The sequence below is a fragment of the Leptopilina boulardi genome, unplaced genomic scaffold (genome assembly GCF_019393585.1).
Source record: "Leptopilina boulardi isolate dan_hultmark-lab unplaced genomic scaffold, ZJU_Lbou_2.1 LbouV2_366, whole genome shotgun sequence".
NCBI lineage: Eukaryota > Metazoa > Arthropoda > Insecta > Hymenoptera > Figitidae > Leptopilina > Leptopilina boulardi.
In genome coordinates this window covers 768,268-783,314 of record NW_026137936.1, presented here as the reverse complement: position 1 = coordinate 783,314, position 15,047 = coordinate 768,268, and the positions used below count along the sequence as shown (strand labels likewise).

General features: G+C 23.6%; 4 protein-coding genes across 6 annotated transcripts in view; 1 reads left to right on the top strand and 3 right to left on the bottom strand.

Annotated features, from left to right (window-relative positions):
• Window positions 1-10,796, bottom strand: part of LOC127286969 (uncharacterized) — a 38,646-nt gene extending 27,850 nt beyond the window's left edge. Inside the window, exons 1-5 of the mRNA XM_051313637.1 lie at window positions 10,695-10,796; window positions 10,055-10,133; window positions 3,444-3,532; window positions 3,239-3,356; window positions 2,790-2,854 (exon numbers count right to left, since the gene is read on the bottom strand). Of these exons, the coding sequence (XP_051169594.1) occupies window positions 2,790-2,854; window positions 3,239-3,356; window positions 3,444-3,532; window positions 10,055-10,133; window positions 10,695-10,787 (444 nt within the window). The 5' untranslated portion in view covers window positions 10,788-10,796. The remainder of the gene's footprint in view (window positions 1-2,789; window positions 2,855-3,238; window positions 3,357-3,443; window positions 3,533-10,054; window positions 10,134-10,694) is intronic.
• Window positions 1-15,047, top strand: part of LOC127286913 (protein sprint) — a 240,967-nt gene that overhangs the window by 38,428 nt on the left and 187,492 nt on the right. The gene's annotated exons all lie outside the window — the stretch shown is intronic.
• Window positions 5,952-8,821, bottom strand: LOC127286946 (general odorant-binding protein 83a-like). The gene is made up of 6 exons (XM_051313617.1): window positions 8,154-8,821; window positions 7,778-7,856; window positions 7,614-7,702; window positions 7,413-7,527; window positions 6,206-6,270; window positions 5,952-6,131 (listed from the first exon to the last, which is right to left on the bottom strand). The coding sequence occupies exons 1-6, from the start codon at window positions 8,214-8,216 to the stop codon at window positions 6,114-6,116; spliced, it is 429 nt and encodes a 142-aa protein (XP_051169574.1). The 5' UTR covers window positions 8,217-8,821; the 3' UTR covers window positions 5,952-6,113.
• On the bottom strand, window positions 11,126-13,394 carry LOC127286945 (general odorant-binding protein 56d-like). The gene is made up of 6 exons (XM_051313616.1): window positions 13,096-13,394; window positions 12,404-12,482; window positions 11,832-11,920; window positions 11,633-11,747; window positions 11,387-11,451; window positions 11,126-11,304 (listed from the first exon to the last, which is right to left on the bottom strand). The coding sequence occupies exons 1-6, from the start codon at window positions 13,156-13,158 to the stop codon at window positions 11,284-11,286; spliced, it is 432 nt and encodes a 143-aa protein (XP_051169573.1). The 5' UTR covers window positions 13,159-13,394; the 3' UTR covers window positions 11,126-11,283.

The following is a 15,047-nucleotide window of genomic DNA, read 5'->3' as shown; positions in this document are numbered from 1 at the left end:
CTTTATATTCGATTTGATAAATTGTAAAATTAGGAAAAAACTGCATCTTTCTAAGGTGCACTACAAAAAAAGTTAATATAAATAACAATAAATTGTTTAAACAATTAAACAATGCAATATAATGTTTTAAATCCATTATTTGGCAACATAAAACACTTACAGTGAAAGTTCTGGATGATTTCAAGTATTTTTGTAAAATAGAATTAAAAACATATAGTGAAAATTTATATAGACAAATGAAATAAAAATATATAATTATGTTCGGTAGCCGCGGTCGTTAAAGCGTTCGTTAGGTCTCTTAAGTCATGCGTCTGGGGTTCGATTCCCGTAGGGTTCAAATTTTAATTCCACTCTCAAATTTTAATTTAAAACTTACAGGATATTCCTTCTTGAAAGTTAGTATTAATTGTGGTTAAAATTAATTTTTTAAATTATTTATTATTTATTATTAAAACTGGTTGTAACTAGGCACCCAAGTTAGGACCAGGCTAAAATCGCATAACAAACCATTGTAGGATCAAGCTAGAATGCCAAACTTGGAATTAGTTAATAATAGGGCAAAATAGATAGGACCAAGCTAGGACCAGTTTTTATTTTCTACTTATATATACAAAAAATAATTATTGGATTAAATATTTTTGTCTGTAATTTTTTATCGATAAAATCTCAAATTTTGATATATAAATCGTATTACCATTTCGCATGGCTTAGCGTAATTTTCGTATTTGTTGGCTTACTGTTTTAATCCTCTTTTGTTATTATGTTCGCTGATAATTACAATCCACTACAATTGTATAAATTTTAGGGGTTAAATTGCTTCTCCATCAAAATCAGAATAATAAAGTTATTTGTATTTATGTTCACATATTCAAAGTATACATAAAAAATTATTTAACTCTATAAACATTTGATCGAAATTTAACTGTAATTTAAATTAATAACGGATTTTTGTACATTTTTACGTTTAAAAAAATTGAATATCGTCATTTTTAAATTTTTAATTGATTTATTTGTAAAAATTGATAAAAATTTATATAATTAAAATTAAACCTAATTACGGATTTACTATAATTCTTATTACTTAAAATGATTAATTAATTAAAAATATTTTTAGTAAATTTTTCTTTCATCTATTTTTTATTGAATAGAATTTTTAATCACTTCAATTTATTTTCTTCAAAATTTTAATTAACAAAATATTTGTATAACCTAAAATTTATTTCTCATAATTTTTGTTTAAAACCTATAATTATTATGTGCTCTAGTTTTGAATAGTACAAATTTTAATTAAAACCAATTTTTAGGGGGCCTAAATATAATATAGTAGAAGTTATATACCTAAAGCTAATTAATTAACTGATTAGAAAAAAACGTTTGATCAAAATTTCAAATTGATAATAATAGAATGTTATTTATTCTAATGCACAATTTCTTAAATTATAAAATTATTAAAAAATATTGTTATTATGATTTTCAACACATTTTTATTTGCTATGTTTTTTTGTCACCTTTTTGTCCTCTTTTCACTTTTTTTTGAGGAAAAAAGTAAAAAAAAGAAGGTAAAAAGTAAAAGATACTGTGAAGCCTGCAAATGACACTACATTTTTTTATTTTAAAAAATTGAAAATTTCGATTGTTTTTTATGCATGTTTATATATATATATATATATATATGTATATTACAAGCAAAGAGGCTTTTATTTGGCTAGATGTGAGATAGTTTAGGGCTCTTTGGTCAGGCCGTTTCATGATTTACTACGGTCGTGCGGAATCCTAACAATGTTAATTTCACATAGTAACCAGGAATTCGGGCCTCGCCTGCTGCTGTGCCAATATATAACGCTTATGGCCCTCGTGGACGTTCCGCGAATACGTATTAACCACAAACATAGGGGGAGGCAATTTTCACCCTTTTTTTGTTGCAGATCACCTTTTTCAATTTCCTCTGTGCAAATATGAAATTATGATCTAAACTTTCACTAAACTTTGTACTAGTAAAAAATCTATTGAGTTCCAATCACAAAAAAAAATACCTGTAATAGCAAAAGGTTTAATTAGAATAACAAAAGTTTTAATTGTAGTTAAATCGCATTCACTATTCTAGTGAAACCTTTCGCTGCTCCAGATAAAGCTTTCTTTCGTGCATCTCAAAATTCAATTCAAACAGTTTTTAATTAATTATATAAAAAAGAAAATCGCATTTTTAATATAATAAACTGTTGTTTAAAATGATATTGACTTCTTTCATAACGTCGCCGACTTAAATTAGAAATTTCCGATTACATTTTTTCAAATGCATGTTTATTCAAGATTTTTTAAATAATACGTTATAAGAAATGCACGAGTAAATAACACCAAAAATTTAATGTTGAAGTAAAAAATTACAATGTTTTTGTATTTTTTAAATTATACAGCTTTTTTGGTAGAGAAGAAGAGATAATTATTATTACATTATTCTTTATTTTTATATATAAATTTATTAATTAAATTGAAATTTTATTATAATTTTAACTTTCTTTGCAGGTTAAATTGTTTTATTTTACGATAATAAAAATTTAAAAACCAATTATAAATATTTTTTGCAATACCGACTAGTGTTTATTATTTACAATAAAAAATTATTTTGATCATAAAATTAAAAAAAAACAATACCAAATTTTTTACGCACATTTTTTTGTCACATTGCTCCTTTTGCATTATGGGAAGAAATTTAACTGAAATAAATATATGAATATGAATTAATATTTGGAAATTTTTTTAGTTTTTTTTTTTTGTATATTTTCACTTACATCGCTATTATGTTCATAAGCGCATTTTATATATGCATAAGAAGATTCACATAAGTCATCATGAACTGGAAAAACAAGATTTTTTAAATATATTACATTAATAATACAAAAATGTATAAATTTTTTAGTATCTCAAGTAAAATTGAAAAAAATTAAAAAAATTTTTTTTATTTTGCAGTAAAAGGAACAATAATTTTTATTAAATTGATTAAAATTTGTAAAAAGGAGCAAACAATTGAATCGTAAATTTTGAAAATGGCTCAACTTGAAAAAACGTGTAATTTTCATATAACGAATTGATAGTGAAAATGACTATTATGATTTTTTAGAGTTGATCCTTTTTCAAAATTCACAATTCATTTTTTTGGCCCCTATTAATGCATAAATATTAAAAAAAAATTTTATGGTCTCTATTGTAAAATATATTGATAAAATTTGAAATGTCTTACGAGATGCATGATGTTGACAAGCATCGATCACTTGAATCATTTGAACTGCAAGACTGTCTTCTACTAAAGCTTGAACTTGAGTTCTCATAATGGACACTGCAAGTTTTCCACCTTTTACCTGAAATAATAAAAAATTTTTTTTTAAAATTATGTTGCTATTAATATAACAAACCTTTATAAATTTATAGCAATTTTTTTTACTCACTGCTTTGAATTTTTGCATAAGACACATAAAATAACACTTGAGTTGCGGATCGTCAACAAAATTTCCTTTATGAGCTGCATCAATTAATTCTAAATATTAAAATAAGAAAAAAATATTATCTACAATAGACACATTGCATTTTCTAAATACTATAATTGTCCATTCCAATATTTATGTTAAAAGCAATTAAATATATAGGTATATAATATTCATAAATGACAAAACTAATTTATTAGGGGAATGGTGTCAGGGTTGGACACTTGGCTTTTTTTAAATAAGAACACTAGCGCCACCTGTGTGCGTACGTGACGAATCTTCTAGTAGTGTAACCTAACTTTTTGTGGCATTACATTTTTGGAGAATCAAAAGTAGCGTCTCCTGTGACTTCGGTGCAATCGAAGAGACAAAAAAAGTTTTGTTTGACTTGTGAATAAACCTAAAAAATGTATAAAAAAAGCAAGAATCCGGCAAGGTAAGCTTATTGAATGTATTGTGGGGTACATAATTTAAAAAGAAAAAAAGTGAAAAATCGAATCGCGACACATGTCTGGTTATGGTTAGCACAATTCGAAAATGATGCTTCTAGTTAGAGTTGGACACCCATATTAATTATGAATTTGACACAATTTATAAATAAATTTTATTTTATTGATATTTCAGTGCAAAATTGTGCCAAAGATATTAGAAAAATAATACTTAAATTGTATAAATTTTGTTCATCATTTCATTGAGTTATTTGAAACAATAAAGCGTTATTTTTTGTAATTTGAGTTCATTCCTTTTTTAAACCCATGAAGCTTTACAATTTGTAAACAATAAGTAAAGATAAACATGAAAAAATAAGAATAAAAAACATTACAAATGTTATTTTACGTTTTTACCAATAATGCGTTTCGATTTTCAAAAAGTGTCCAACCCTGACTGAAAAGTCCAACCCTGACTAGATTTTTTTTTCTAAATGTTTATGACTTTTTTAATTTTGGACCAATCAATTTACGGTCCACAGCAAAAGTGTTCCTCTTTTGTAGATCTTTCCACCCATATACGACAATTGACTGAATTTATCTAAACAAAATATTTATAAACAAAAAACCAAAACTGTGTCCAACCCTGACACTATTCCCCTATTCAAATAGAATTATGCATTAAAAATATAATATGTTATTTTAAAAGAGGAAAGCAAATTTATTTTAAATAGGAAAATTTTCTTTCTCTTTTTTTCTGAGTAGATGTTTATCATATTCAATTGTAAATAAGTGAGGACTATCTTAAAAAATTGTATTTTAAAACAAAACTTGATTCCTCCCTTTAAATAATAAATTCATATACATACCTGGATCAACACCTGATTGCTGAATGCATGGTGCTTTTAAAGGTTTAGTAAATCTTTTTAATCCATCCATGTTAAATTTCTTTCATAAAATAACAAAAGCAGAAAAGTATATTAACATCATGTGACTGTTATATCCGTAATCACCACTTATATTAATTTAACGAACATTTTTTATCACAATATATATATTTAATGAATTGAGTTAAAATTTTGTTAAAATAGTTAAAATAGTCTCAAAAATTTGATATGAGGAATAATTTAACAAAGTTATTTTAGAAGAAAAGTGTCCGACAAATTAGCATTGCGTTTATGTGACCTAATATTATTCACATGGTGTTTTTGTATATTTTATAGTTATATTTTAATGAATTATTTTACTTTAATTTTCAATTATGCTGAAGCAAGTGATAAAATTTTCATCTGAAAGTAATATTATTATTTTCTTCAAAAAAAAATTATTTTATAATCACAAAAAAAAGTTCGTTTTCAAGAAATTAGAAGTTCTTGAAAATTTTAGCCATAATATCTTCAATAAAATAAAATGAAAATTATGATTGTAAATTAAATGAATCACCCCTTCAATTTTATTTATTAGAATTATTATCAAAACTGATCCAACTACAATGTTAGCTTTCATTTTTTATTTCTTTTATGTTTAACACTTTAACTTCAACTAATAATTTGTTGCATACAATATCTTTTATATTGTCTTGAATTGACAAAGCCTGAAATTAAGAATTTCCGTTTACAACTTGAAAGACATGTTAAAAGTTAATTCAATTTCTGCAATTGTATAATTATCTCAAATTTTGCAAATAATATATGGTATAAGAGGCGCACGAATCTAAATGTTTTTGCTTTTGAAACGTTTAAAAGCGTTTAACACCATGTGACTGTTATTTATTTTAAAATGCTTGGTAATTGTTAAAAAAAATACATGTGAGATTCGTAATTTTTCTATAAATGTATTAACATTCTATTGAACTATCATCATCAGAAAAAACACTAAAAAAACTGTTTTCATTAAATTTCAAAAATGAAAACCATTTTGATTATTTATTTTAAATGAACGAAATAATTTATTAAAATAAGTTTTGTACTATTACATTAGCAAATTAACTTTTCCTTTTTAATTTAACAAATTTCTTCCTTTTTTATTTTTTTTTTAATTTATACAATAAAGAAAAATAAAATTACTAACATAATTATGTTTTTGTAATAAGATTAATAATACCTATTATTTAGCATTTATAGTAAAAAATTATTTTTGCAAAAAATTGAAAAAAATAAAATAGTACAATGTTTCTACGCACATTTGTTGTCACCTTATTTCTTTCTCATGGGAAAAAATTTAACTGAAAATAAAATAAATCGAAGAATATGAATTACTATTTAGAAAAATTGAAATTTTCTATGTAATTTAACTTACACTATTATCATATTCTACACCGCATTTAATATATGCATATGCAGCTTCACAGAGGTCTGCAATAACTAGAAAAAAAATAGATTTTATAAAAATGGGACATTTTTTACATTCAAATATAAGATCTACAAAAAGTGGTCTAACGTCCAAAAATTGATTTTCACTTTTTTTTAAGAGAAGAAAGTCTGCCACATTAGATCCACCATTTTGAATTTTAAAAATAAAATGTCAGATTAGTAATCATCGAACATGAAAATACCCTACTATACACACTGAAAAAAATTTTATTTAACTCAAATAATCGGTTACTTGAATATTATCAAATAAATATTTATTTGTATCAACCCAGATAGAACGTAAACTTGCAGCAAGCTTGCCGCCCAATATTGCCAACCTTGCATGTCAAACTTGCCGCAAGGTTACTGCAAGCTTTAAATGTCCCACCTGACCCAAGCTTGCATGGCAACTTTACTGAAAGATTGCTCAGTAAGCCTACCGATAAATAAAAAAAATAAAAGCAAGGTTGGTGCAAAGTTGCCAAATAACCTTACTTTAAACCTAAAAAAATTTTTTTTTTAAATATTTCGTCTAATTTATATAATAAAATTATATAAATTATACGAAACATTAAAGAAAAAAAAATTGTTACGTTCAAAGTAAGGTTATTTGGCAATCTTGCACCAACCTTGCTACAAGCTTTCCGTGCAAGCTTATTGAGCAATCTTGCGATAGTCTTATTGTGCAATCTTGCAGTAACTTTACACTGCAATTTTTCGGTAAGCTTACCATGCAAGCTTGGGTCAGGTGGGACATTTGAAGTTTGCAACAAGTTTGCCGTTCAAGGTTGGCAATATTGCGCGGCAAGCTTACTGGGAAATAATTATTATTTGAATCAATTAAATGGTATTTGTTTCAAATACAGAAATTATTGGTTCAAAATTACAATTCATTTAATTCAAATAAAAATTATTTGATACAAAAGTAAATATTTATTTGATAATAGTCAAGTAATTATTTGAATCAACTTTTTTCAGTGGAGACTTTCAAGTAAATCCGATTAATTTTTAAAAATTCTACCAAGCCATATTGGATTTGACATTTTTAAATACAAAAATTTGATTCCAGATTCGCTTTTGGACGTTATGTCCATTTTTGTAGACCAAGGTACAAAAATAATGCGTATATTATTATCAAATTTGAAAATTCTTACGAGTTGTATGTTTACAAGCTTCTGTCAATTGCAATAATCGAACAGCAAGGGAGTCTTCAACTAAAGCATTAATTTGTGCTTGTAAAGCAGACACGGCAATTTTTCCACTTTTAATCTAAAATAATAATATAAAAATGAAAATTTTCATAAATGACAATTAGAAAATTATAAATAATGTAATTGGAAAATATGTTTACTCACTGTTTTTAGTTTTTGCAAAACACACATAAAATAACACTTGAGTTGAGGATCCTCAACAAAATTTTTATTATTAGCTGCCTCAATTAATGCTATATAAAAGAAAAATATTTTTATTGTTTTATTCCATAAAATAATAATTTTTATTTAAAATAAAGTTCTCTTACCTGGATCAACACCTGATTGTTGAATGCATGGTGCTTTTAAGGGTTTTGTCATTTTTTTCAATCCATCCAGGTTAAATTTCTTTTAAGAAATAACAAAAATTGAAAAGCATATTATTTTTTAAATATGTATAGAAAGTTAGATTGTTTAAAAACCGAGATGGAGTTTGTATTCAATATTGAAATTAAATATTTTACTATTCCTCTAAAAAATTTTATTATTTTCTCCAAGAAATTATTTTATAATCAAATAAAACACTTTCATGTTTAAAAAATTAGATGTTTTTAAAAATTAGATGTTTTTAAAAATTTTAGCTATATGTATATAGTTGAATTAAAATTTTGAAAAATTAAAAATATGATCATTAAAAGTAATCACCCCTTCAACATTATTTATTAGAATTATTGTTAAAACTGATCCAACTACAATGTTAGCTTTCATTTTTTATTTCTTTTGTGTTTAACACTTTAACTTCAACTAATAATTTGTTGCATACAATGTTATAAACTTCTTTTATATATCCGTCTTGAATTGACAAAACGTGGAATTAGGAATTTCCGATTACAACTCAAAAGACGTTTCAAAAATTAATTCAATTTGTGCAATTATATAATTATCTTAAATTTTGCAAATAATTTGTTATATAAAGCGTATAAGTAAAAAAAAAATTTTCTGTGTTTTAAAGTCTTTTTTAGGGTTTCGTTCAGAAAATGATGTCCAAAAGCGGATCCAGCCTTCTAATTATTCATTCATTTATGTTAACAATAAAAATTTTATATTCATTACATTCTTTTTAGAAAATATTTTTCTCAGATTTTTCGACTTATCTTTAAATAACATTTTCAGACTAAAAAAATTCTTAGACAATTAGTTTCGCCCAACTCTATACGCATTGTACCAATTAAAGATTCAACCAAATTTTTTTATAATAATAAAAATGACAAATTACATAATTACGTTTTTTGTAATACAACTAGTATTATTTATTATTTACAATAAAAAATTATTTTGTCATGAAAATGAAAAAATAACGCATATATATATATATATATATATATATATATATATATATATATATATTATTTTACACAAATATTTTTTGTCACCTTGTTCCTTTATTCATGGGAAAAAATTTAACTGAAAATAAAATAAATCAATGAATATGAATAATTATTTTAAAAAATTGTCATTTTTTATATCATTTTACTTACACCACTGTCATATTCATAAACACATTTAACATATGCAAATGAAGCTTCACATACGTCTTCGAGAACTAGAAAAACAAAAGATTTTTAAAATATTTTATATTTAACGCTCTATAATTTATAAAAAAAAAATCAAATTGGATTGAATTTTGTAGTTTTTAAAATTTTTTATTAATTTTTGTTTTTAATTTTTTATTAATTTTTGTTTTTAATTTTGTATTTTATTCAACTAAAAAAAATTTGTAAATTTAACAAACAATTTTCTTAGCCTAATGAGAAATATAATAAAAAAAATATATTTATCAAATTTCGAAATTTCTTACGAGCTGTATGTTCACATGCGTCTACTGCTTTATTCACTCGAATAGCAAGGCTATCTTCCATTAAAGCTTGAGCTTGAGTTTTTATAGCAGAAACTGTAAGTTTTCCACCTTTAATCTAAAATTATATTAAAATTATTATTATTATTATTATTTAGTAAATTGAACTTTCAATATTTATATAACAATACGCAAAATATTTTTACTCACTGTTTGTAGTTTTTGCAAAATACACATAAAGTAACATTTGAGATTTGGATCGTCTGCAAAATTTCCATTATGTGTTGCTTCAACTAATTCTAAATATTAAAGAAGGAAAAAAAAATAATGATTTTTTAACATTTTGCTTGATTTCTTTTTTTTCAGCTCCGACGAAAATTGTAATTTTTATCCAATTTTTATAAACAATAGCTTATTTTACTCCTTGAAAAATTATCTAGAATCGTAATATTTCCGAAATATTGTTGCTTTTTAAATAATTCGGAAACTTTAAGGTATTATATTTAAAGAATATAAATTTTTTTGAAATGAAAATTAAATAATGATTAATTTTCTTTTCAAAAAATTCATATTCTGTAAATATAATACCTTAAAGTTTCCAAATTATTAAACAAATTAAAAATGTATAATTTAATTTATAAATTGAATTATACATTTTTAATTTGTTTTAATTCTAAAAACAAAAATAATGAATGCCTCCGACTGTATACTCTGTCCGGAGCTACTCAACTCTTCTCTGAGTTGAACATACCTGGATCAACACCTGATTGCTGAATGCATGGAGCTTTTAAGGGTTTTGCCATTTTTTTCAATCCATCCATATTAAATTTCTTTCATGAAATATTAAAAATGGAAAAACATATTATTTTTTAAATATGTAAAGAAAGTTAGATTGTTTAAAAACCGAGAAGGAGTTTGTATTCAATATTGAAATTAAATATTGTACTTAAAATTTTCAATTTCATAATCAGTAGAGTTAAGAAAATATGACTGTAGAATTATAAAATATTTGCCGAATTGAACTGAAATTTTCTTAAAAAATTCAAAAACAAAATAAAAATGTTTTTTAATAATAAATATAATATATTAAAAATTTTGCACATCAAAGAGAATCCATATACAATTTTTTACTTCACAATATTTTAGCTCAATCCATCAAGTATTATAAAAAAAAAACCTGCATAAAATATTCACATGTGAAATGAAAATACCACACAGTCACATTTTTTTAAATGATTAAAATTTATTCTAAGAAATATTCATTGATTCCAAAAAAAATTGTATTATAAAACAGAATATTTTCAAGTTCAAGAAATTGAGTATTTTTTTTTTTAATTTTATCAATAAGTAAATTTCAATAAAAATTTTGTAAAATGAAATAAATTAATAACCCCTTCAACATTATTTATTAAAATTAATATGAAAACTGATCCAATAATAATGTTAATTTTCATTTTTTTTATGTTTAACACTTTCAATTTCATATCATAAACTCTTGTATAAAACAAAATTAACTTCTTTTATATATCTTCTTGCATTGACAAAACCTGAAATCAGGAATTTCCGGTTACAATTTAAAAGATGTTTTAATAGTTAACTCAATTTGTGAATCTATATTTTCAACTGAAATTGTGCAAGTAATAATATATAAGAAGCGTACGAATAAATCCCAACATTAAAATATTATATTTCAAAAATACTTTGTATCTCTTTTTAAAATTTTACCTTTTTTGTATTTTATAGTTTTCTTTTTCATTTATTAAAAAAAAAATCTTTCGCATTTTGATAAATCTCAATCTATTATACATATTATTAGAAATAATTGTTTCTTTTTAATTAAAAATCAATTTATTTTATTTTTTTCTAAATTTGACAATAATAAATTAAAAAATATCATAATATAATATACAAAAATTATTTTGGCAGAAAATTTGAATACATTCATTTTAACCTACATTTATTTGTCACGTTGTTCCTTTTTCATGATGGGAAAAAATTTAACTGAAAATAAAATAAATCAATGAATATATGAATTATTATTTAAAAAATTGACAATTTTTATATAATATGTAATTTTACTTACAGTGCTATCAAATGCCACAGCGCATTTAAAGTATTCAAATGCAGCTACACATACGTCTTCATGATCTAATAAAAACAATAGATTTATTAAATATAAAATTTTTAATTGTATTCGTAACAAATGAAAATTTGAAAAATCATCAAAAAATTTTATTGGACCTTAAAAAATATTATATTGTATAAATAATAATAAAAAAATTGTTGTAGTCTCGAATGTTGAATATAATTAAAAAATAAAATTTCTTACGAGTTGTATGTTCACAAGCATCTAACAATTGATTAACTCGTACAGCAAGGGTCTCTTCCATTAAAGCTTGAGCTTGAGTTCTTATGGCAGGTACGGAAATTTTTCCACCTTTAACCTATAAAATAATAAATAAAAGTTGAAATTTTAATAAATTTTATATTTAATTTTCTATAACTATTTATAAAATCTTTTTACTCACTCCTTGTAGTTTTTGTAAAAGACACATAAAATAACACTTAAGATTTGGATCGTCTGCGAAATTTCCATTATTAGCTGCAGTAATTAATTCTAAAAATTGAAGAAGAAAAATTTATCACTATTAATAATTATTATAATTATAATGTTTTGTAAGAATGTAAAATGTCAATTATTTTTTAAAACTGAGAAAAAAATGTATTTGATACAAATAATCGATTACTTGACTATTATCAAATAAATATTTATATTAAATAAATTGTATTCGGACCAATAATTTTTGTATTTGAAACAAATATCATCTCAAATAATAATTATTTAATACAAATAAATATTTATTTGATAATAGTCAAGTAATCGATTATTTGAATCAAATAAATTTTTTTCTCAGTTTTAAAAAATGGCGGAACTAATAATCTAATATCCATAATTGAATTGATTATTCAAAATCAACAAAAAAGAAAATTTTATTTCAAAGAAGAAATACATTCTTACATTTAAATATTTAATGTTACAACTTAAAATAAAACTTTGTATTCATCTTTAAAATAATACACTTGATTAAGGTGCACATACCTGGGTCAACTCCTGATTGTTGAATGCATGGTGCTTTTAAAGGTTTTGTCATTTTTTTCAATCCATCCAGGTTAAATTTCTTTTAAGAAATAACAAAAATAGAAAATTCATAGAGTATAATTATTACTCTTGAAAAAAAAAAATATTAAAGTTTTTGATATACAATTCAAATGAAATATTTTACACTTTAAAATCTATGAATACAATTTGAATAAGTGATGTTAAGGACATGTGACTGTAGTCTTGTTAAATATTTCATTGATATAGCTAAAAATGTTAAAAAAAAAGAAGTCAAAAACACAATAAGGATTGTTTATGAAATGTAATACAATTTTTGTATATTTCCCCCAAAACGTAAAATTTTTGCATTTAATTTAATATAAAAATTTAATTTCAAAAAGGGATCTTCTAGAATTTTCAAAACTTTTTAGTGTAATATTCAAAAAAAAAACCAGTTGAGCCCTCTTTGAAATTACTTATTCTTTATCCTTATACTATTTTTGATCTCTCCACAAAATTTGAACTTAATTCATAAAATATTTTACAAAATTACAATTTTGAAACTTTTTTTAAGAAAATATTTTCATATTTAAGCAATTGTGGATGTTTTTTTTTGAAATTTTATTAATAAATAAATTTTTAATAAAAAAAGGTTGAAAAATGAAAATTATTGACAGTCAAATTATAATCACCCCTTCAACATTATTTATTAGAATTATTGTAAAAATTGATCCAATAACAATATTAATTTTCATTTTGTCTTTACTTTTGTTGATTTTAACGCTTTCAACTTGATCAAATAAACTGTTGTATAAGACAATATTGACTTCTTTTATATCATCTTACATTGACAAAACCTGAAATCAGGAATTTCCGGTTACAATTTAAAAGAGGTTTTAATAGTTAACTCAATTTGTGGATCTATGCGTTCACCTGAAATTTTGCAAGTTATTAATTACAATTATTATAAGTTTAAAAAAAAAATTACCAACGCTTTGTTATCAATCATTTTTGAATCACAAATAAGCTATTTCAGTTTGGTTTTAATCAACAAATGCCTTGCTTAAATTGGCTTGAAATTACAAACGTATAAAGTAGTTGTTTAAATAATGCTTGATTTCTTTTTAATAATGTAAATAGATATAGATTTCGAAACGTTAATAAATACGTTTTGTTTGCCTCTAATTTGAAAATAACACATTATACATGCTTAAATAACAGTTTCTAAAAGTGGCAATTTTTTTTTATTTATAATTATTTATAATGACAAACAAGTAGGTATTTGAACGACGTTGTGGAAATAACGGTAACAAGTGTTCAGAAAATTTTGTTTCTTCCTGAAGGGGAGAGTCGGGTAAGTTCGGTTGTCGGCTAAGTACGTTTTTGTTAATAACTTTTTCAAAAATTAATATAAAATCAAACTGTTTTTAAGAATGAAGTCTAATGTGGTAACAATAATTTCTATAAAGTTTTTTGTGCTAATCAGTTTGTTATTGACGAAAATATTAAATAATTTTTTTAACGTTACTTCCAAACGATAATTTTTTCAACTTTGAATTTTGGAAAAATATACCTGCTTCTCATTTACTACTGACACTTTAATTATAATTTATTTAATGTCTTCATTAACAAATAATTCAGAATAATTTTTTTTCTTATTCTTGAATGTTGTCTTCTTACTATAAAACAGTTTTTATACTTAAACAATATAATTACGTAACTTTTTTTTACAATTAAAAACTGATATTAATTTTACATAAAGAAACTTTTAATCAAGGAAAAACTGTCGTCAACATAACCTATAATTCGTTTACTTTTAAGGTTTATTAGAACACTGGATTATTTGGAAAGCTTAGGCGCTAAAACAGGGTGAGGAGAAAAGGGAAGTATCTCTGCACGCAGTAGCGCATCTATTAAAGAGTCCGTTCCCCGCCTTGATTTAATGTATTATTTTGCAATTATTTATTGGTGTTATATGAATATGATAAAAATTAATAAGCTGTGTAACAATTTTGCTAAGTAAAATTTATTTTATTTCTAAAAAACAATTAATATTTCTCATTTAATTAATATTTTTTTTCTCACGTCTCATGCGCCTAACCTCAAAATTGTTGTTCAACTGTCAAACTTTGGTTATGTATTTCAATCGAAGGCAAAAAAAACTTCTTACGGCCCTGTAGGTTTATGCTTTTTCGTCAAGGTGACCTGTCCCGATTATTCGGACACACACCCGAGCTGTCCTAATAACCGATGTTCCAGTGTATTTGTTTTGGTCGACAATGGATCAGTCAAAATATTCATGTTTATAAAATGTGGTATTGACAACACTGAATATATAGGATGTGTAAACATCGAAATATATTAATGTAAAATATTATTAATTCATGAATATTTTAAATTATTTTTTAATTTTATTTGATGCAAAATAAGTTTAAGTGCAACTCAAAATATTATTATTGAAACACTTGCTTGGTAATTAATAGCAGTGATCCACTGTATACTAGCCTTAATCTCAAAATAGATGAATGTATTAAGTTCGAAAAACTTTAAATTTTTATATATAATCATGGTCAAATCTTAATACCTATAACGTGTACATTATTTTGAAAAATGTATAACTTTTACACTGATATAAAAAAGCATT

Bases quoted from the DNA above. Each gene is read 5' to 3' on its own strand.
- LOC127286945 (XM_051313616.1), bottom strand. From the start codon at position 13,158: ATGAAAATTAATATTGTTATTGGATCAATTTTTACAATAATTCTAATA. The intron at 12,483-13,095 runs GTGATTATAATT...ATTTCTTAAAAG, and splicing joins TAATAAATAATGTTGAAGGG to AAATTTAACCTGGATGGATT. The intron at 11,305-11,386 runs GTAAGTAAAATT...TTTTATTTTCAG, and splicing joins CTGTGGCATTTGATAGCACT to TTAAATTTTTTCCCATCATG.
- LOC127286946 (XM_051313617.1), bottom strand. From the start codon at position 8,216: ATGAAAGCTAACATTGTAGTTGGATCAGTTTTAACAATAATTCTAATA. The intron at 7,857-8,153 runs GTGATTACTTTT...ATTTCTTAAAAG, and splicing joins TAATAAATAATGTTGAAGGG to AAATTTAACCTGGATGGATT. The intron at 7,528-7,613 runs GTGAGTAAACAT...TTATTATTTTAG, and splicing joins TTTTGCAAAAACTAAAAACA to ATTAAAAGTGGAAAAATTGC.